Below are 25,377 nucleotides of genomic sequence, written 5' to 3' on the forward strand. Positions count from 1 at the left end.
ACGTAACACTGCTGCTCACCTGGGGACACATCCAGCACGTAACACTGCTGCTCACCTGGGGACACATCTAGCACGTAACACTGCTGCTCACCTGGGGACACATCTAGCACGTAACACTGCTGCTCACCTGGGGACACATCCAGCACGTAACACTGCTGCTCACCTGGGGACACATCTAGCACGTAACACTGCTGCTCACCTGGGGACACATCCAGCACGTAACACTGCTGCTCACCTGGGGACACATCTAGCACGTAACACTGCTGCTCACCTGGGGACACATCTAGCACGTAACACTGCTGCTCACCTGGGGACACATCTAGCACGTAACACTGCTGCTCACCTGGGGACACATCTAGCACGTAACACTGCTGCTCACCTGGGGACACATCTAGCACGTAACACTGCTGCTCACCTGGGGACACATCCAGCACGTAACACTGCTGCTCACCTGGGGACACATCTAGCACGTAACACTGCTGCTCACCTGGGGACACATCTAGCACGTAACACTGCTGCTCACCTGGGGACACATCTAGCACGTAACACTGCTGCTCACCTGGGGACACATCCAGCACGTAACACTGCTGCTCACCTGGGGACACATCTAGCACGTAACACTGCTGCTCACCTGGGGACACATCCAGCACGTAACACTGCTGCTCACCTGGGGACACATCTAGCACGTAACACTGCTGCTCACCTGGGGACACATCCAGCACGTAACACTGCTGCTCACCTGGGGACACATCCAGCACGTAACACTGCTGCTCACCTGGGGACACATCTAGCACGTAACACTGCTGCTCACCTGGGGACACATCTAGCACGTAACACTGCTGCTCACCTGGGGACACATCTAGCACGTAACACTGCTGCTCACCTGGGGACACATCCAGCACGTAACACTGCTGCTCACCTGGGGACACATCTAGCACGTAACACTGCTGCTCACCTGGGGACACATCCACATGTGGTGGATGTGTCCAGCCAGGCACCAGTGGTCACACCTTCACCAGGTAATGTTAACTTGAGTGTCAACATAATCATATGTTTCCTCAGACCGACATGTTCCTCCTCTTGTATTATGACCAGCCACTAGCTAACCCCTCACCATCATCATCTTACATGTGAATATACAAGACCAGATGTTGTGTTGACTTAGTCACCAGACTCACTTGACCGAGTCACCTCATATATCTCATAAACCAGACTCACTTGACCGAGTCACCTCATATATCTCATAAACCAGACTCACTTGACCGAGTCATCTCACTTGTCATGTAACCAACACCACATACGATCCATATCACCTTGTAACTAGTAACTCCTACATGGTACCACAGCCTCCCTGTACTCCTGGTAACTCCTACATGGTACCACAGCCTCCCTGTACTCCTGGTAACTCCTACATGGTACCACAGCCTCCCAGTGCTCCTGGTAACTCCTACATGGTACCACAGCCTCCCTGTACTCCTGGTAACTCCTACATGGTACCACAGCCTCCCTGTGCTCCTGGTAACTCCTACATGGTACCACAGCCTCCCTGTGCTCCTGGTAACTCCTACATGGTACCACAGCCTCCCTGTACTCCTGGTAACTCCTACATGGTACCACAGCCTCCCTGTACTCCTGGTAACTCCTACATGGTACCACAGCCTCCCTGTGCTCCTGGTAACTCCTACATGGTACCACAGCCTCCCTGTACTCCTGGTAACTCCTACATGGTACCACAGCCTCCCTGTGCTCCTGGTAACTCCTACATGGTACCACAGCCTCCCTGTACTCCTGGTAACTCCTACATGATAACCCAGACCCCTGTCCTGTACATTGATGTACCGTACCATGAACCAGCCTGGAGTGTACCGTACCCTGCACCAGCCAGGAGTGTACTGTACCGTGGACTAGCCAGGGGTGTCCCTACCCTTGTGGTTCTCCCTCATACCACCAGATGTCACCACACACTCAGGAGGTCTACCACACACACACACACACACACACACACACACACACACACACACACGCACGAGTATAGAGATCGTGCAGTACAGTGCAGGTAACATAGCCTGTAGGGTGAGGGTGGAGGGTGAGGATGGAGGGTGAGGGTGGAGGGTGAAGGTGAGGGTGAGGGTGAGGGTGGAGGGTGAAGGTGAGGGTGAGGGTGGAGGGTGAAGGTGAGGGTGGAGGGTGAAGGTGAGGGTGGAGGGTGAGGGTGGAGGGTGAAGGTGAAGGTGAGGGTGAGGGTGGAGGGTGAAGGTGAGGGTGAGGGTGGAGGGTGAAGGTGAGGGTGGAGGGTGAAGGTGGAGGGTGAAGGTGAGGGTGAGGGTGGAGGGTGAAGGTGAGGGTGGAGGGTGAGGGTGGAGGGCTGTGCTTGTGTGTTACTGTCATCACAGAGGATCACCAGGAAGGAACCCTCTCCATATAGGATCATCTTCACCTCGGCATCTTAACCTGGAAGTCAGAGACTTAGTGAGAGCGGCTGGAAGTCCAGACTCATAACATGCAATGATATGCTCGATAACTGTGCATTAATTCGCGGTAACTAGTGTTGCTGACCCTCCCTGGTCAGCGGTGCAGGTGCTGCCTGCTGGCCAGTTGGTTGGTATGTGAGCGACCGTTCCTGATGGTGTGTTGTTAACACTGGTAACTTCTTATATTTGAACCTGTGGTTATTACCTCAGCCTCGGCTGTTGCAGGTACACAAAGATGGGAGAGTGTAAGCGTGTGGAGCAGCTCCTTGCACCATAAAACTTCCTTCATAATTACAACTACAGGAAACAAACAATAAACAAACTGGATCCATTGATGTTCCTCGGGGAGACCAGACGGTGATGCACATCACTGGATATCTCAGGGTTGTGTGCTGAGCTAACCAGGATAGAACCATCCTTCTGAGGTGGTCCCATCATGATAAGCACACACACACACACACACACACACACACACACACAGTAAACTCCCAGAAAATACGATACACATCCCATAGTAGCAGCAAGACTCACCCACCCACGGGATAATAAAAATTTGGAGAGTCTTACAACATCCCATGACCCCCTACTGGTAGGCCGGCACAACTATCCTGATTTGAATGGTGCTTCTACAGGCAGGTCATCACCCCTGATGGCAGTCAGGGTACATACGGGTCTTTGGCAGAGGCTGCAAGAAAACTTAGGTACACGGCCACCGTGTACACTAGTCATCTGAGGGAAAACGTAGATTGTATCTACATTTGGTTTTTGGTGTTTCCTGTCGCAGCCGGAAGGTGTGCGGCATTTTGTGTGGTTCCTGAGTGCCAGACTTTAATACAGGCTAAAGGTTTCTCACAAACAATTTACTGTTTAACTTGAAAAATACAAGTATGACCTGATACTTTAGGCAAGGGAACTTTGTAAACCGTAAATGAAAGTTATATTGCTGTAGATCCTGAGGATAAGTGATTGCTGATTATGTCGTATTGGTTGTAGATGTTTTCCACACGTACAAGATCTGTTGTTCCTGCTGTTGTGATGTTCTCATCTCGTAACACAAGGAAGACCCGAACGAACGGTTCGTTCATCACGACTTTACCAGGAGGTGAGGGTGTCAGGTGGGCTGGTCACATTACATCTCTCAGCCTCTCATCTGACCACGCGTCTCATTTTGGCCACGTTAACTTGTTGGCAAGTACTATCTGCCGAGTTATAGGGATCCGGTCCCGGCACCCAGACACCTGAGTTAGAATTCAGCTAAGGATATCGCCTTACCCCGCGCCGCTCCGCATCATTGTCTCCTTAATCTTGTAGGACAATAACCTTGGAGGGCAGGTGTTCGTGGCGCGATGCAGCCAGCTTACACGCTGCTTTGGCTGACGGTCCTCGGGAGGCGATGTGTTGTGAGCAAAGCTCTTGACGCCGTCCCGTAGCCTGGCGCTGTGTTCCTCCTAACTCTGACGATCATGACCGAGAGGCAAGGAACATCCCTTGCTTGATCACTTCATGACCTGCAGGCTGGACTCGTGAGCTTCTCTGAATGACAGACACATGAGGGAGACGGGCTTCTCGATCATGAACATTCAGGAACCAGAACTTCCCAGGTCAGTGAAGCCCACGTGGGTGGTTGCTGACACGCTCAGGGAGTGAGGAAGCCACGGCAGGCGCCGTCGTACCGGAAAGCGGCAGCAGCAAGTACCAAGTGTGTCAGGAACTGAGCGGCAACCATGACGCTCCTCCGACCTAACACAGCCAGACCCGAGACCTGCCTGAGTGAGCACCAAGATGGCGTGGTGAAGACGGACGACCTACATCATAAGAGATCATATAGTGTAGCTGCCGAGCTACTCAGTAAGGTCGTTAATCTCATCATCATTCACGTTATCAGGAACGTACCTGACGTGACACTTCTTAACCTGGCCACAACCGTCTGGCTCTCTGTGTTTACCTGTTGTACACTTCACAGTGGGTTGTTACTCCTGGATCTGGCCAGGCGGATGGCGCTCCACAGATCCCTCGTTACCAGTTAGGGCCAGGCTAGCCAAGTGACCTGCTGGGCAGGCCTACACACCAGAGGCAGCCAGGTGTCTTGATGGCTTCATGTAACGTTCCATCCTTTCCAGTAGTCGACCAGACATGTCCTGGTTGATCCGACGCAGGAGACCGTCCTTCCGGCTGGCTGGGGAGGGAGGGAGGGAGGGAGGCAAGGCTCCAGGTCGTGGTCCTCGTCTTCTTCACTTTCTCTTGTTGTATGGGGTCAGAGGCAGGGTCCTGACCCTCCTCGTTGTGGTCCTCTGATGACGGGGAACCATACGTCTGGCAGGACGGTCCACATATGGGACATGTGGGGTGGGTGGATGAGGCAGGTGTAGGTGCGGGGGCTGGAACACACCTGTACAGCGCAGCGGTGGCACCATGATGTGGCCTCCTGCTCCCCGCTGTATGAACCACAGTTAACTGTGTGGGAACGGTGTTGGGACATGTGTGTCCCGGGAACAGTGTTGGGACACGTGTGTCCCGGGAACAGTGTTGGGACATGTGTGTCCCAGTAACGGAGGCAAGTTGTGGGACCCGGTGTCCAGGGTCAGAAAATGGAGGGGAATAAAACTCCCTCCATGGTAACCTGTCTTCACTGGAGGTGGTTCCTTATCTGTCCATAGCTGTTAAGGGGGTTACCCTGTTGTCTGGGCAAGGTTGTGGGGCATCATGTGAGGTTGTGGGGGCATCATGTGAGGTTGTGGGGCATCATGTGAGGTTATGGGGGCATCATGTGAGGTTATGGGGGCATCATGTGAGGTTGTGGGGGCATCATGTGAGGTTATGGGGGCATCATGTGAGGTTATGGGGGCATCATGTGAGGTTGTGGGGGCATCATGTGAGGTTGTGGGGGCATCATGTGAGGTTATGGGGGCATCATGTGAGGTTATGGGGGCATCATGTGAGGTTGTGGGGGCATCATGTAAGGTTGTGGGGCATCATTTAAGGTTGTGGGGTTATGTAAGGTTGTGGGGGCATCATGTGAGGTTGTGGGTGCATCATGTGAGGTTGTGGGGGCATCATGTAAGGTTGTGGGGTTATCATGTAAGATTGTGGGGGCATCATGTGAGGTTGTGGAGGCATCATGTGAGGTAGTGGGAGCATCATGTGAGGTTGTGGGGGCATCATGTAAGGTTGTGGGGGCATCATGTAAGGTTGTGGGGGCATCATGTGAGGTTGTGGGGACATCATATGAGGTTGTGGGGCATCATGTGAGGTTGCGGGGGCATCATGTAAGGTTGTGGGGGCATCATGTAAGGTTGTGGGGTCGTCATGAGAGGTTGTAGGGACATCATGTGAGGTTGTGGGGCATCATGTGAGGTTGCGGGGGCATCATGTGAGGTTGTGGGGGCATCATGTAAGGTTGTGGGGTCATCATGTGAGGTTGTAGGGACATCATGTGAGGTTGTGGGGGCATCATGTGAGGTTGTGGGGGCATCATGTGAGGTTGTGGGGGCATCATGTGAGGTTGTGGGGGCATCATGTAAGGTTGCAGGGCATCATGTGAGGTTGTGGGAGCATCATGTAAGGTTGTGGGGTCATCATTGAGGTTGTAGGGACATCATGTGAGGTTGTGGGGGCATCATGTGAGGTTGTGGGGGCATCATGTGAGGTTGTGGGGGCATCATGTAAGGTTGTGGGGTCATCATGTGAGGTTGTAGGGACATCATGTGAGGTTGTGGGGACATCATGTGAGGTTGTGGGGTCATCATGTGAGGTTGTGGGGGCATCATGTAAGGTTGTGGGGGCATCATGTAAGGTTGTGGGGGCATCATGTGAGGTTGTGGGGACATCATATGAGGTTGTAGGGACATCATGTAAGGTTGTGGGGGCATCATGTAAGGTTGTGGGGGCATCATGTGAGGTTGTAGGGACATCATGTGAGGTTGTGGGGTCATCATGTAAGGTTGCAGGGCATCATGTGAGGTTGTGGGGGCATCATGTAAGGTTGTGGGGGCATCATGTGAGGTTGTGGGGGCATCATGTGAGGTTGTAGGGACATCATGTAAGGTTGCAGGGCATCATGTGAGGTTGTGGGGTCATCATGTAAGGTTGCAGGGCATCATGTGAGGTTGTGGGGGCATCATGTGAGGTTGTGGGGATATCATGTGAGGTTGTGGGGGCATAATGTGAGGTTGTAGGGACATCATGTGAGGTTGTGGGGATATCATGTGAGGTTGTGGGGGCATAATGTGAGGTTGCAGGGACATCATGTGAGGTTGTGGGGACATCATGTGAGGTTGTGGGGGCGTCATGTAAGGTTGCAGGGCATCATGTGAGGTTGTGCGGGCATGGTTGTAGGGGCATCATGTGTGTGTGTGTGTGTGTGTGTGTGTGTGTGTGTGTGTGTGTGTACCCCTCCTACCTCTACCATGCCGCATGAAGATCATTACTAACAGTGTTAATGTGGCCGCAGATGCGGCATGAAGATCATTACTAACAGTGTTAATGTGGCCGCAGGTGCGGCATGAAGATCATTACTAACAGTGTTAATGTGGCCGCAGATGCGGCATGAAGATCATTACTAACAGTGTTAATGTGGCCGCAGGTGCGGCATGAAGATCATTACTAACAGTGTTAATGTGGCCGCAGGTGCGGCATGAAGATCATTACTAACAGTGTAAATGTGGCCGCAGGTGCGGCATGAAGATCATTACTAACAGTGTTAATGTGGCCGCAGGTGCGGCATGAAGATCATTACTAACAGTGTTAATGTGGCCGCAGGTGCGGCATGAAGATCATTACTAACAGTGTTAATGTGGCCGCAGGTGCGGCATGAAGATCATTACTAACAGTGTTAATGTGGCCGCAGGTGCCGCCTGGGATGGACAGGTGAGCTGTGTGAGGCGTGTCGTCCGTATCCTGGCTGTAAACACGGCTACTGTGACGGGTCACCGTGGACCTGCGTGTGTCACCTCAACTGGGGCGGGATCCTGTGTGACCAAGGCAAGTACCACATTACCTCATACTGCTCCTCCTAACCTCATAACAACCTCATAATGTATAGCATGTGTCAGTTACCTCTCTACACCAGTAACACAACACACACCACACCAGTAACACAACACACACCACACCAGTAACACAACACACACCACACCAGTAACACAACACACACCACACCAGTAGGACAACACACACCACACCAGTAACACAACACACACCACACCAGTAACACAACACACACCACACCATTAACACAACACACACCACACCAGTAACACAACACACACCACACCACACCAGTAACACAACACACACCACACCAGTAACACAACACACACCACACCAGTAACACAACACACACCACACCAGTAACACAACACACACCACACCAGTAGGACAACACACACCACACCAGTAACACAACACACACCACACCAGTAACACAACACACACCACACCATTAACACAACACACACCACACCAGTAACACAACACACACCACACCACACCAGTAACACAACACACACCACACCAGTAACACAACACACACCACACCAGTAACACAACACACACCACACCAGTAGCACAACACACACTACCAGTAGCACAACACACACTACCAGTAGCACAACACACACTACCAGTAGCACAACACACACTACCAGTAGCACAACACACACTACCAGTAACACAACACACACCACACCAGTAGCACAACACACACTACCAGTAGCACAACACACACTACCAGTAGCACAACACACACTACCAGTAGCACAACACACACCACACCAGTAACACAACACACACCACACCAGTAGCACAACACACACTACCAGTAGCACAACACACACTACCAGTAGCACAACACACACTACCAGTAGCACAACACACACTACCAGTAGCACAACACACACCACACCAGTAGCACAACACACACTACCAGTAGCACAACACACACTACCAGTAGCACAACACACACTACCAGTAGCACAACACACACCACACCAGTAGCACAACACACACTACCAGTAGCACAACACACACCACACCAGTAGCACAACACACACTACCAGTAGCACAACACACACTACCAGTAACACAACACACACTACCAGTAACACAACACACACCACACCAGTAACACAACACACACCACACCAGTAGCACAACACACACTACCAGTAGCACAACACACACTACCAGTAGCACAACACACACTACCAGTAGCACAACACACACCACACCAGTAGCACAACACACACTACCAGTAGCACAACACACACTACCAGTAACACAACACACACTACCAGTAGCACAACACACACCACACCAGTAACAACACAGAACGCACCAGTAGCACAAACACCACCTGTAGCACAACTTTGTGACACATTAGGTGGGGGATGGTGAGGTACACATTGTGACACATTAGGTGGGGGATGGTGAGGTACACATTGTGACACATTAGGTGGGGGATGGTGAGGTACACATTGTGACACATTAGGTGGGGGATGGTGAGGTACACATTGTGACACATTAGGTGGGGGATGGTGAGGTACACATTGTGACACATTAGGTGGGGGATGGTGAGGTACACATTGTGACACATTAGGTGGGGGATGGTGAGGTACACATTGTGACACATTAGGTGGGGGATGGTGAGGTACACATTGTGACACATTAGGTGGGGGATGGTGAGGTACACATTGTGACACATTAGGTGGGGGATGGTGAGGTACACATTGTGACACATTAGGTGGGGGATGGTGAGGTACACATTGTGACACATTAGGTGGGGGATGGTGAGGTACACATTGTGACACATTAGGTGGGGGATGGTGAGGTACACATTGTGACACATTAGGTGGGGGATGGTGAGGTACACATTGTGACACATTAGGTGGGGGATGGTGAGGTACACATTGTGACACATTAGGTGGGGGATGGTGAGGTACACATTGTGACACATTAGGTGGGGGATGGTGAGGTACACATTGTGACACATTAGGTGGGGGATGGTGAGGTACACATTGTGACACATTAGGTGGGGGATGGTGAGGTACACATTGTGACACATTAGGTGGGGGATGGTGAGGTACACATTGTGACACATTAGGTGGGGGATGGTGAGGTACACATTGTGACACATTAGGTGGGGGATGGTGAGGTACACATTGTGACACATTAGGTGGGGGATGGTGAGGTACACATTGTGACACATTAGGTGGGGGATGGTGAGGTACACATTGTGACACATTAGGTGGGGGATGGTGAGGTACACATTGTGACACATTAGGTGGGGGATGGTGAGGTACACATTGTGACACATTAGGTGGGGGATGGTGAGGTACACATTGTGACACATTAGGTGGGGGATGGTGAGGTACACATTGTGACACATTAGGTGGGGGATGGTGAGGTACACATTGTGACACATTAGGTGGGGGATGGTGAGGTACACATTGTGACACATTAGGTGGGGGATGGTGAGGTACACATTGTGACACATTAGGTGGGGGATGGTGAGGTACACATTGTGACACATTAGGTGGGGGATGGTGAGGTACACATTGTGACACATTAGGTGGGGGATGGTGAGGTACACATTGTGACACATTAGGTGGGGGATGGTGAGGTACACATTGTGACACATTAGGTGGGGGATGGTGAGGTACACATTGTGACACATTAGGTGGGGGATGGTGAGGTACACATTGGGAGGAGGTAGGAAGTTATGGTGTTGGCGACACTGAGTTCAGTCTACACGTTGGTAATACTGTAAAGACCTGCCCAAGCAGAGTGAGTGGCGGTTACGCCCTTCTTGCCTCCAGTTTCTGGCTGATCCAGATCTGAGCACATGTGAATTATGCCACATGATGGGTTTACCATCCCCCCCCACCCCCCACCCTTCTCGTACCGCTAACTTTCTCCTGTTATTTTATGTGTCCCTCTCCCCTCCCCTCCACTCCCCTCCCTTTCTATTATCACTTGATGTGTTCCGGTTATTATGTGATCGGCTTCGTTAAATCCTATTATGTAGTACATGTGAAGACAAGGTTATACCTCAGCTACTGTCTTATATTCCCTAATGTATCAACATGGTAAAAGGACAGACTTCTCACACCACCACCACCACCACCACCCTTGGTAAAGACGGGACAGTACACCAGAAGGTTCCTCCCCACCCACCACTATACATGGAGACAGGATAGTACACCAGAAGGTTCCTCCCCACCCACCACTATACATGGAGACAGGATAGTACACCAGAAGGTTCCTCCCCACCCACCACTATACATGGAGACAGGATAGTACACCAGAAGGTTCCTCCCCACCCACCACTATACATGGAGACAGGATAGTACACCAGAAGGTTCCTCCCCACCCACCACTATACATGGAGACAGGACAGTACACCAGAAGGTTCCTCCCCACCCACCACTATACATGGAGACAGGATAGTACACCAGAAGGTTCCTCCCCACCCACCACTATACATGGAGACAGGATAGTACACCAGAAGGTTCCTCCCCACCCACCACTATACATGGAGACAGGACAGTACACCAGAAGGTTCCTCCCCACCCACCACTATACATGGAGACAGGATAGTACACCAGAAGGTTCATCCCCACTCACCATTTTCTTCTATACATGTGTATGTACAAGATTTTTAGTAATGTTTTATGTCAGTGTTTATGTGGTTGTGTTGAAATATAAAATATTATTGTTCTTGTTGACATAATTATCATAGTAGCTAACTACAGCTCTGCTCATGAAGATATGTTGAACTACGTACGTGTATTTCCGTAACTACACAACGTATTTCCGTAACTACACAACGTATTATTTCCGTAACTACACAACGTATTTCTAGTTAATGTATTTCTTTCTAACAATGTAATGATCATCATGAGTTAACCTAACAGTTTTGAAACATTCTGAAAACATCTGTTCACAATCCTCATAAAGGAATTGTAAACCTCTGAAGTTTTTCTTTGTTTTTTGCTGGTTTTGTAAGGTAATTAGGTGGTTTGTTGTACATGGTTTTGTAAGGTAATTAGGTGGTTTGTTGTACATGGTTTTGTAAGGTAATTAGGTGGTTTGTTGTACATGGTTTTGTAAGGTAATTAGGTGGTTTGTTGTACATGGTTTTGTAAGGTAATTAGGTGGTTTATTGTACATGGTTTTGTAAGGTAATTAGGTGGTTTGTTGTACATGGTTTTGTAAGGTAATTAGGTGGTTTATTGTACATGGTTTTGTAAGGTAATTAGGTGGTTTATTGTACATGGTTTTGTAAGGTAATTGGGTGGTTTATTGTACATGGTTTTGTAAGGCAATTAGGTGGTTTATTGTACATCTTTGTATATGTTCGTAGTTTGATAAGGTTTATGTATGGGATTTATAGTTTATATTTGTAGTTCTGTAACCTAAGCTAACACTGTTGATTACATGAGGTAAAGCACTGTAATGGTCCTGTAATTATCATCACTTGTCATCACATGAATTATGTACTTGTGTTTGTGAAGAAGTTCATGCAGGAAACTTCATTACCATAACTGGTTGTAGTTGTGTTGTGATGTTGTAACTCATCATACTACATGTGCCTGATCCCACTCATGATCACCGTCATCTTCCTCACATTCTCATGTTCTTCATGTATGTACCTGATCCCACTCATGATCACCGTCATCTTCCTCACATTCTTCCTGGTCAGCCAGTGTTGCCAGCGTGGCGGCAGCTCCCTCCCTCAGCAGTGTATCCAAGGTTCCCTCGTAAGGTCAGGCAGGGACCAACCTTACATATGGCCACCAATTTGCTCCAAACGACCGCCGCGTCCCCATCGGCCTCGTTACGATCGTTCGTCATTGGTTTCCGTCTTTGATGTGGGATTTGTGTGGACATATGAAGGATTACCAACAGCTGAAGGATTCCAGCCATGATGGTGTAGGGTTGCCATGTAATCAATACATTTATAATCTCTCTTTAATACACTTGAAATGTGCAGTGGGTTACCCGCTCTCACAACCCTCCCTCTCATCTGGACCCCTCCCCGTGTGTGTGTGTGTGTGTGTGTGTCTGTGTGTTGTAAGAGTAATGATGATCATAATACAAGTGATGATCATTATATGTAAGAGTAATGATGATAATAATACAAGTGATGATTATTATATGTAAGAGTAATGATGATCATAATACAAGTGATGATTATTATATGTAAGAGTAATGATGATCATAATACAAGTGATGATTATTATATGTAAGAGTAATGATGATCATAATACAAGTGATGATTATTATATGTAAGAGTAATGATGATCATAATACAAGTGATGATTATTATATGTAAGAGTAATGATGATCATAATACAAGTGATGATTATTATATGTAAGAGTAATGATGATCATAATACAAGTGATGATTATTATATGTAAGAGTAATGATGATCATAATACAAGTGATGATTATTATATGTAAGAGTAATGATGATCATAATACAAGTGATGATTATTATATGTAAGAGTAATGATGATCATAATACAAGTGATGATTATTATATGTAAGAGTAATGATGATCATAATACAAGTGATGATTATTATATGTAAGAGTAATGATGATCATAATACAAGTGATGATTATTATATGTAAGAGTAATGATGATCATAATACAAGTGATGATTATTATATGTAAGAGTAATGACGATAATAATACAAGTGATGATCATTATATGTAAGAGTAATGACGATAATAATACAAGTGATGATTATTATATGTAAGAGTAATGATGATCATAATACAAGTGATGATTATTATATGTAAGAGTAATGATGATCATAATACAAGTGATGATTATTATATGTAAGAGTAATGATGATCATAATACAAGTGATGATTATTATATGTAAGAGTAATGATGATCATAATACAAGTGATGATTATTATATGTAAGAGTAATGATGATCATAATACAAGTGATGATTATTATATGTAAGAGTAATGATGATCATAATACAAGTGATGATTATTATATGTAAGAGTAATGATGATCATAATACAAGTGATGATTATTATATGTAAGAGTAATGACGATAATAATACAAGTGATGATCATTATATGTAAGAGTAATGACGATAATAATACAAGTGATGATTATTATATGTAAGAGTAATGATGATCATAATACAAGTGATGATTATTATATGTAAGAGTAATGATGATCATAATACAAGTGATGATTATTATATGTAAGAGTAATGATGATCATAATACAAGTGATTATTATTATATGTAAGAGTAATGACGATAATATACAAGTGATGATCATTATATGTAAGAGTAATGATGATCATAATACAAGTGATGATCATTATATGTAAGAGTAATGATGATCATAATACAAGTGATGATCATATGTAAGAGTAATGATGATCATAATACAAGTGATGATTATTATATGTAAGAGTAATGATGATCATAATACAAGTGATGATTATTATATGTAAGAGTAATGATGATCATAATACAAGTGATGATTATTATATGTAAGAGTAATGATGATCATAATACAAGTGATGATCATTATATGTAAGAGTAATGATGATCTTAATACAAGTGATGATTATTATATGTAAGAGTAATGATGATCATAATACAAGTGATGATTATTATATGTAAGAGTAATGATGATCATAATACAAGTGATGACTATTATATGTAAGAGTAATGATGATCATAATACAAGTGATGATTATTATATGTAAGAGTAATGATGATCATAATACAAGTGATGATTATTATATGTAAGAGTAATGATGATCATAATACAAGTGATGATTATTATATGTAAGAGTAATGATGATAATAATACAAGTGATGATTATTATATGTAAGAGTAATGATGATCATAATACAAGTGATGATTATTATATGTAAGAGTAATGATGATCATAATACAAGTGATGATTATTATATGTAAGAGTAATGATGATCATAATACAAGTGATGATTATTATATGTAAGAGTAATGATGATCATAATACAAGTGATGATTATTATATGTAAGAGTAATGATGATCATAATACAAGTGATGATTATTATATGTAAGAGTAATGATGATAATAATACAAGTGATGATCATTATATGTAAGAGTAATGATGATCATAATACAAGTGATGATTATTATGATACAATAAATTACCGTTATGTGATCTTGACTAGCACTCATCAGTTATCACAATTACTGTAATCTGGCCTCACCTGACCACTTACCATCAGCTGTACTATAATGTAATGTATAGTCTTGTACTGTACTGTACTGTATTGTATTATGCTATACGGTGTAGTCTTGTACTTTACTGTACTATATTGTATTATGCTATACGGTAGAGTCTTGTTCTGTACTGTACTGTTCTGTACGGATTTATGTTCCACTGTATTGTACTGTACTAATACAATACTATACTATACTATTCTATTCTATTCTATTCTATTCTATTCTATTCTGTACTATACTATACTATACTAATACTAATACTATACTATACTATACTATACTATACTATACTATACTATATTATACTATACTATACTATTCTATACTATACTATACTATACTATACTATACTATACTATACTATACTATACTATACTATACTATACTATACTAATACTATACTATACTAATACTATACTATACTAATACTATACTATACTGTACTAATACTATACTATACTATACTAATACTACACTATACTATACTATACTAATACTAATACTATACTATACTAATACTACACTATACTATACTATACTATACTAATACTATACTATACTGTACTAATACTATACTATACTATACTATACTATACTATACTATACTATACTATACTATACTGTACTAATACTATACTATACTGTACTAATACTATACTATACTATACTATACTATACTATACTACACTATACTATACTATACTATACTATACTAATCTATTCTATTCTATACTATACTAATGCTATACTATACTATACTACACTATACTATACTATACTATACTATACTATACTAATACTACACTATACTATACTATACTATAGTAATACTATACTATACTGTACTAATACTATACTATACTATACTATACTATACTATACTATACTATACTATACTATACTATACTAATACTGTACTATACTGTACTAATACTATACTATACTATACTATACTATACTATACTATACTAATACTATACTATACTATACTATACTATACTATACTATACTATACTATACTATACTATACTATACTATACTATTCTATTCTATACTATACTATACTATACTATACTATACTATACTATACTATACTATACTAATACTATACTATACTATACTATACTATACTATACTATACTATACTATACTATACTAATACTATACTATACTATACTATACTATACTATACTATACTATACTATACTATACTAATACTATACAATACTATACTATACTATACTATACTATACTATTCTATACTATACTAATACTATACTATGCTATACTATGCTATACTATACTATACCATACTATACAATACTATACTATACTATACTAATACTATACTATACTGTACTTATACTATACTATACTATACTATACTATACTATACTATACTATACTATACTATACTGTACTATACTATACTATACTATACTATACTATACTATACTATACTATACTATACTATACTATACTATACTATACTATAATATACTATACTAACTATACTATACTATACTATACTATACTATACTATACTATACAATACTATACTATACTATACTAATACTATACTATACTATACTAACTATACTATACTATACTATACTATACTATACTATACTATACTATACTATACTATACTATACTATACTATACTATACTATACTATACTATACTATACTATACTATACTAATACTAAACTATACTATACATTCTATACTATATACTATACTATACTATACTATACTATACTATACTATACTATACTATACTATACTATACTATACTATTCTATACTATTCTATACTATACTATACTATACTATACTATACTATACTATACTATACTATACTATTCTATACTATACTTACTATACTATACTATACTAATACTATACTATTCTATACTATACTATACTATACTATACTATACTATACTATACTATACTATACTATACTATACTATACTATACTATACTATACTATACTATTCTATACTATACTAACTATACTATACTATACTATACTATACTATACTATACTATACTATACTATACTATACTATACTATACTATACTCTACTCTACTATACTATACTATACTATACTATTTTATTCTATACTACACTAATACTATACTATACTTTACTATACTATACTATACTATACTATACTATACTATACTATACTATACTATACTATACTAAACTATACTATACTAATACTATACTATTACTATACTATACTATACTATACTATACTACACTATACTATACTATACTATACTATACTATACTAATACTATACTATACTATACTATTTATCTATTCTATACTATACTATACTATACTATACTATACTTAATACTATACTATACTATACTATACTATACTATACTATACTAATACTATACTATACTATACTATACTATACTATACTATACTATACTATACTATACTATACTATACTATACTATACTATACTATACTATACTATACTATACTATACTATACTATACTATACTATCTATTCTATACTATACTATTCTATACTATTCTATACTATTCTATACTAATACTATAATATACTATACTATACTATACTATACTATACTATACTATACTATACTATACTATACTATACTATACTATCTATACTATACTATACTATACTATACTATACTATACTATACTATACTATACTATACTATACTATACTATACTATACTACACTATACTATACTATACTATTCTATTTATTCTATTCCATTCTATTCTATACTATACTATACTAATACTATACTATACTACACTATACTATACTAATACTACACTATACTATACTATACTACACTATACTATACTATACTATACTATACTATACTATACTATACTATACTATACTATTCTATACTATACTATACTATACTATACTATACTATTCTATAGTATACTATACTAATACTAATACTATACTATACTATAGTATCTATACTATACTAATACTACACTATACTATTCTATACTATACTATACTATACTATACTATACTATACTATACTAATACTATACTATACTATACTATAATATACTATACTATACTAATACTATACTATGCTATACTAATACTATACTATACTATGCTATACTATACTATACTATACTATACTATACTATACTAATACTATTCTATACTGTACTAATACTATACTATACTATACTATACTATACTATACTATACTATACCATACTAATACTATACTATGCTATACTAATACTATACTATGCTATACTATACTGTACTATACTATACTATACTAATACTATTCTATACTGTACTAATACTATACTATACTAATACTATTCTATACTGTACTAATACTATACTATACTATACTATACTATACTAATACTATTCTATACTGTACTAATACGATACGATACTATACTATACTATACTATACTATACTATACTATACTATACTATACTATACTATACTATACTATACTATACTATTGTACTGTGCTGTACTCTACTGCACTATACTATATCATACTATACTGTCCGATACTGTACTAAATTGTATTGTATAGTACCGTGCTCTAAAAGGACTGTACAGTACTGTACTGTACTATGCTCTGCTGTAGTACTGCACTGTTCTATACTGTACTGTACAGTGATGTACTGCACTGTAGTGTACTGTACTGTACTATGCAGTACTGTATTTTATTGTACTCTCGTGTGCTGTGCTGTACTGTACTTTATTTAGTGTACTGTATTATACTTTGTTGTCTTGTACTGTACTGTATTGTACTATTTTAATGGAATATGCTTTACTGTACTGTTCTGAACTCTACTGATATGTACTATACATTACAGTACTGTACTGTACTTCACTGTACTGTGCTGTACTGTACTTCACTGTACTGTGCTGTACTGTACTTCACTGTACTGTGCTGTACTGTACTGTGATTAGATATACCATGCAGTACATAACTGTACTTTACCGTACCCTATCCTGGTAGTGTAGTACCCTACCCGAGTGTTACCGTACCCTACCCTTCTGGTACACTAACAGACGTGAGTGGCAACGTAACCTACCCTTCTAGTGCAGTACCATACCTTAGTGGTACTGTACCATACCCTGTTAGTATAGTGCCATACCTGAGTGGTACCGTACCATACCCTGCTAGTGTAGTACCATACCCTGGTAGTATAGTACCATACTCTGCTAGTATAGTACCATACCCTGGTAGTATAGTACCATACTCTGCTAGTATAGTACCATATCCTGGTAGTATAGTACCATACTCTGCTGGTATAGTATCATACCCTGCTAGTGTAGTACCATAACCTGGTAGTATAGTATCATACCCTGGTAGTATAGTACCATACCCTGGTAGTATAGTATCATATTCTGCTAGCATAGTATCATACCCTGGTAGTATAGTACCATGCCCTGGTAGTATAGTATCATGCCCTGGTAGTATAGTATCATGCCCTGGTAGTATAGTATCATACCCTGCTAGTGTAGTGCCATAACCTGGTAGTATAGTACCATACCCTGGTAGTATAGTACCATACCCTGGTAGTATAGTATCATACCCTGGTAGTATAGTACCATATATGGATGATACAGGAACGTAAGTATGCACCACTGACCCTACTATTATACCCGCAGATCTTAACTACTGTGGACGGTACCCTTGTGTGAACGGAGGTACGTGTGAGAACACGGCGCCAGATGAGTACCGTTGTACATGTCCTGAAGGATTCTCAGGCGAGAACTGTGAGGTACCGTACTGTTACTTTCCTGTTGCTGTTACTTTCCTGTTACTGTTACTTTCCTGTTGCTGTTACTTTCCTGTTACTGTTACTTTTCCTGTTACTATTACTTTCCCGTTGTTACTTTCCTATTGTTACCATTACTTTCCTATTGTTACTATTACATTCCTGTTGTTACTGATATTTTCCTGTTACTATTACATTCCTGTTACTATTACTTTCCTGTTTTTACTATTACTTTGTTGTTACTATTACTTTTGAATGTTTATGTGATATAATGCACGAGGTAGTTGACGGTTATCACAAAAACTGTTGTAGTTGTGAAAATGATTCTGCATTACTGTTGTGACGCAGTGGTTAGTGAGTATAACTGTTGTAATGGTGAGTACAACTGTTGTAATGGCGAGTATAACTGTTGTGATGGTGATTATAACTGTTGTAATGGTGAGTATGACTTTTAATGGCAAGTATAACTGTTGTGATGGCGAGTATAACTGTTGTAATGGCAAGTATAACTGTTGTAATGGCGAGTATAATTGTTGTAATGGTGAGTACAACTGTTGTGATGGCGAGTATAACTGTTATGATGGTGAGTATAACTGTTGTAATGGTGAGTATAATTGTTGTGATGGCGAGTATAACTGTTGTGATGGCGAGTATAACTGCTGAATGATTATAACTTGTAATGGCGAGTATAACTGTTGTGATGGCAAGTATAACTGTTGCACTGGCGAGTATAACTGTTGTGATGGCGAGTATAACTGTTGTGATGGCGAGTATAACTGTTGTGATGGCGAGTATAACTGTTGTGATGGCGAGTATAACTGTTGTGATGGCGATTATAACTGTTGTGATGGTGAGTATAACTGTTGTGATGGCGAGTATAACTGTTGTGATGGTGAGTATAACTGTTGTGATGGCGAGTATAACTGTTGTGATGGCGAGTATAACTGTTATGATGGTGAGTATAACTGTTGTAATGGTGAGTATAATTGTTGTGATGGCGAGTATAACTGTTGTGATGGCGAGTATAACTGCTGAATGATTATAACTTGTAATGGCGAGTATAACTGTTGTGATGGCAAGTATAACTGTTGCACTGGCGAGTATAACTGTTGTGATGGCGAGTATAACTGTTGTGATGGCGAGTATAACTGTTGTGATGGCGAGTATAACTGTTGTGATGGCGAGTATAACTGTTGTGATGGCGAGTATAACTGTTGTGATGGTGAACACTTCCAATATCTAGCAAATATGACAGTATTACGGTTAGGTATCACAAGTGTTGGTTTAGATAATATAATAGTGTTAATGTATAGATAATACAATAGGGTTAATGTTTAGATAATACAACAGTGTTAATGTTTAGATAATATAAGTGTTATTGTATAAATAATACAATAGTGTTAATGTTTAGATAATACAACAGTTATTGTTTAGATGATACAAGTGTTCATGTATAAATAATACCACAGTGTTAATGTTTAAATAAATACAGATAATGTTTGATTAATAGTATAATGTTTAGAGGATACAGTAGTGCTAATATTGAGGGTGTAACAATAATAATGTTGAGTAATACAAGAGAAATGGTGGCCACTAATAATGTTGATCATGATATTGTGTTGTACAGTATTAGGTAATGTGATCAATAATAATGTCGATCATGATATTGTATTGTACAGTATTAGGTAATGTGATCAATAATGATGTTGATCATGATATTGTATTGTACAGTATTAGGTAATGTGATCAATAATTATGTTGATCATGATATTGTATTGTACAGTATTAGGTAATGTGATCAATAATGATGTTGATCATGATATTGTATTGTACAGTATTAGGTAATGTGATCAATAATGATGTTGATCATGATATTGTATTGTACAGTATTAGGTAATGTGATCAATAATGATCAGGGAAGTGTTGGCTTATAGTGAGGCACAACACATGAAAGATGTGTTATAGGAAGATGACCTTGGACAACATGACCTAACTTCACCACAGAGCCATAGTGAATTAATTCCACACTGATGTTGGTAAAACTGAAAGTGGATGGCTAGAGATCGTGATTATTAATAATCATTGGTCATGGCAAGAAAGATCTTGAGAGGCAAGTGATCTAGGACCAGCTGAGTCAGTGTGTCAGCAGTTTTTGGTGACTAGTTATTAGTGATGGCTGATTTGACTGCGAAATTAACCAATATGGCAGTGGAGGGTTTAATTGGTGTGCATGGCGTATTCACTGTTATAAGTGGGAATGGTGAAGAGCTTGTGGGATGTGCTGAAAAAGGATTGGTGGTTGGGAATACCTGGCTTAAAAAAAGGGATATACTCAAGTAAGTAGGAGGGATGGTCAAGGGTCATTATTAGATTACGTATTAATTTATAGGCATATATAAGAGAGTCTTTTGGACGTAAATGTGCTGAGAGGGGCAGCTGGAGGGATGTCTTATCACAGTCTTGTGGAGGCGAGGGTGAAGGTTTGTAGAAGTTTTCGAAAAAGAGGAAACAATGTCGGGGAGAAGAGAGTGGTGAGTGTAAGCGATCTTGGAAGACAGACTTGTGTGAAGAAATGCCAGAAAAGATTGCGTGTAGAATGTCAAAAGGTGAGAGCAAATGAAGCGAGGGGGAGCGGGGTGAGGAATGGGAGGTATTTAGGGAAGCAGTGATGGCATGTGCGAGAGATGCATGTGGCATGCGTAAGATGGGAGGTGGGCAGATTAGAATGGATAGTGAGTGGTGGAATGAAGAAGTAAAGTTGGTAGGAAAAGAGAAAGACAGGTATGTGAGTAGTACTTACAGGGAAGTATAAGTAAGACAGGTATATGAGTAGTATTTACAGGGAAGGAGTATAAGCAAGAAAATGCGGCAGGAGGTCAATAGGAAGTTGCATTGAAGGAGGTTCGTATTGTGCAAAGAACAAGAGAATAGATAGGAACATCGGCGAATGGAACAAAAGGAGAAGTGGTAACAGGTAATGATGAAGTGAGGAGGATTTGGAGTATTTTGAAGGACTTTTGTATGTTTTTAATGACAGGGTGTTTGGGTAAAGGTGGTATGCGAAGCGACTCATGGAGAGTGATCTGGTGAAGAGAGCAGAGGTGGTGAAAGTCGTAAGATGAAATGTGGCAAGGCGTCTGCAGTACATGGTAATGCATTTGAATTCGTTAAGAAAGGAGTGACTGTGTTGTTGATTGGTTGGTAAGGATAATCACAGCATTTATGAATCATAGTGAGGTGTGTGAGGACTGGCGGCAAGCATGAACCTGGTAAGTTGTATGGAAGGGTATTGATTAATAAGAGGTGAAGGCATGTACAGAGCATCAGACTGAGTCTGAATGGAGCAGACCAGGATGAAATGAAACGTTTTAGATATCTGGGAGTGGACTTCGCAGCGTATGAAACCATGGTAAGGGAAATGAGTCAGAGGATGGGTGAGGTGGCGAAGGTTATGGGAGCGATGAAGAGTGTGTGGAAAGAAAGAACGATATCTGAAAGGGTAAAAATGGGTATGTTTGAAGGAATAGTGGTTCCAACAATGTTATATGGTAGCGAGGCATGGGCTATAGATAAGGTTGTGCGGAGGAGGGTGGATGTGATGGAAATGAAATGTTTAAGGACAATATGTGGTGTGAGGTGGTTTGATCGAATAAGTAATGAAAGGGTAAGAGAGATGTGTGGTAATAAAAAGAGTGTGGTTGAGAGAACAGAAGAGGGTGTGTTGAAATGGTTTGGTCACATGGAGAGAATAAGTGAGGAAAGATTGACAAAGAGGATATATGAGTCAGAGGTGGAGGGAACAAGAAGAGGGAGACCAAATTGGAGGTGAAAAAGAATTTGAGTGATCGGGGCATGAATATGCAGGAGGGTGAAAGGCGTGCATGGGATAGAGTAGATTGGAACGATGTGATATACTAGGATCGACGTGCAGTGAGCGGATTGAGCTAGGGTATATAAAGCGTTCGTGGTAAACCATGAAAAGGTCTGTGGGGCCTGGATCTGGATAGGGAGCTGTGGTTTCGGTGCGTTACACATGACATCTAGAGAATAGATGTGAGCGCATTCGAACTTTCTTCGTCCGTTCCAGACGCTAACTCAGGAAACGGCGATTAGTTATATAAATAAAAAAAAAAAAAAAGAGGGCTAATGTTTCTCTTGTGGGTTGTGTGTCTGCCTATGACATTATACCCATCTCCAGTTGTGTGGTCACATGTGGTAAGTTGTGGTTGTATTCATCTCCAGTTGTGTGGTTACATGTAGTAAGTTGTGGTTGTACCCATCTCCAGTTGTGTGGTCACATGTGGTAAGTTATGGTTGTATTCATCACCAGTTGTGTGGTCACATGTGGTGAGTTATGGTTGTATTCATCTCCAGTTGTGTGGTCATATGTGGTAAGTTGTGGTTGTATTCATCACCAGTTGTGTGGTCACATGTGGTAAGTTATGGTTGTATTCATCTCCAGTTGTTTGGTCATATGTGGTAAGTTGTGGTTGTTTTCATCACCAGTTGTGTGGTCATATGTGGTAAGTTGTGGTTGTATTCATCACCAGTTGTGTGGTCATATGTGGTAAGTCATGGTTGTATTCATCTCCAGTTGTGTGGTCATATGTGGTAAGTCATGGTTGTATTCATCACCAGTTGTGCGGTCATATGTGGTAAGTTGTGGTTGTATTCATCACCAGTTGTGTGGTCACATGTGGTAAGTTATGGTTGTATTCATCTCCAGTTGTGTGGTCATATGTGGTAAGTTGTGGTTGTATATACATCTTCACCAGTTGTGTGGTCATATGTGGTAAGTTGTGGTTGTATTCATCACCAGTTGTGTGGTCATATGTGGTAAGTTGTGGTTGTATTCATCACCAGTTGTGTGGTCATATGTGGTAAGTTGTGGTTGTATATACATCATCACCAGTTGTGTGGTCATTTGTGGTAAGTTGTGGTTGTATTCATCACCAGTTGTGTGGTCACATGTTGTGGTTCTGTTGTAGAGATTATTACTTGTATGAGGAATGTTGAGTCTACCGCTAACCTCATGCTCTTGCTTCTCCCACCGTGGACGTACAGGTTGTGGAGGATCCGTGTGCACCCGGGCCGTGCCAACACGGTGGCACGTGCATGGAGGTCAACGGAGGGTTCCAGTGCACGTGTTCGCCAGGATGGTCGGGGGACAAGTGCCAGCAGAGTGAGTATCTAACGTGTAGTGCCTCACATTACTCACCATTCCTAGACATAGTATGATAGTATGACACTTGACCTGACCCTTAAGGATCGGGTGAAAGGTCATGTCAACGTATCCAAGGGTCGTGCTCAAGGGGTTAAGTGTGTGTTGACCTTCCTAGTTTAATCCCTTGAGGTCAACCTGGAAGTACCATCGGCAGTTATCTGGTCGACCACAGGTTAACTGCTTCCGGAGTTCCTACCTGGTAATGTTACACGTTAACAATGTCTCGTGCTTCCTCACACTTAGTGCCTCGTGAGGCCTCACACGAATCTCCTTCCTCATTCTTGGCTTTACAAAGTTGTTCTTCGCCTGAGGCAAGACACGAGGGTGTGGTCTGTATAGTCATCTGTATTCGTCACCAGATCTTAAACATTATGACAGAACTGATTTCCTGACGTGGCACTTGTGCAGTGAAGGTGGAGGTTATCATGGCAGCAGTGCCATCTGTTCGCCGTGTTGTCTTGACCAGTGCCCAGTGAAGCCTGGCCTCCACGACCAACCGAATTCTCATGGATATGGTACCAAACGGGCGGGAATAAAGTACAACCTCATAAACTTTGGTGGAAGGCAAGAGCAGCATTGGCGGTCATCGTACAGCACATCCCCACTGTTCGCTCAGCACAA

At 41.3% G+C, this 25,377-nt stretch overlaps 1 protein-coding gene across 1 annotated transcript in view; it reads left to right on the forward strand.

The window, feature by feature from the left end:
- Ser (protein serrate) overlaps window positions 1–25,377 on the forward strand; it is a 337,260-nt gene that overhangs the window by 273,802 nt on the left and 38,081 nt on the right. Inside the window, exons 6-8 of the mRNA XM_071692678.1 lie at window positions 7,318–7,451; window positions 19,423–19,535; window positions 24,597–24,714. Coding sequence (XP_071548779.1) covers window positions 7,318–7,451; window positions 19,423–19,535; window positions 24,597–24,714 — 365 coding nt within the window. The remainder of the gene's footprint in view (window positions 1–7,317; window positions 7,452–19,422; window positions 19,536–24,596; window positions 24,715–25,377) is intronic.

The sequence above is a fragment of the Panulirus ornatus genome, chromosome 53, assembly GCF_036320965.1.
Source record: "Panulirus ornatus isolate Po-2019 chromosome 53, ASM3632096v1, whole genome shotgun sequence".
Lineage (NCBI taxonomy): Eukaryota > Metazoa > Arthropoda > Malacostraca > Decapoda > Palinuridae > Panulirus > Panulirus ornatus.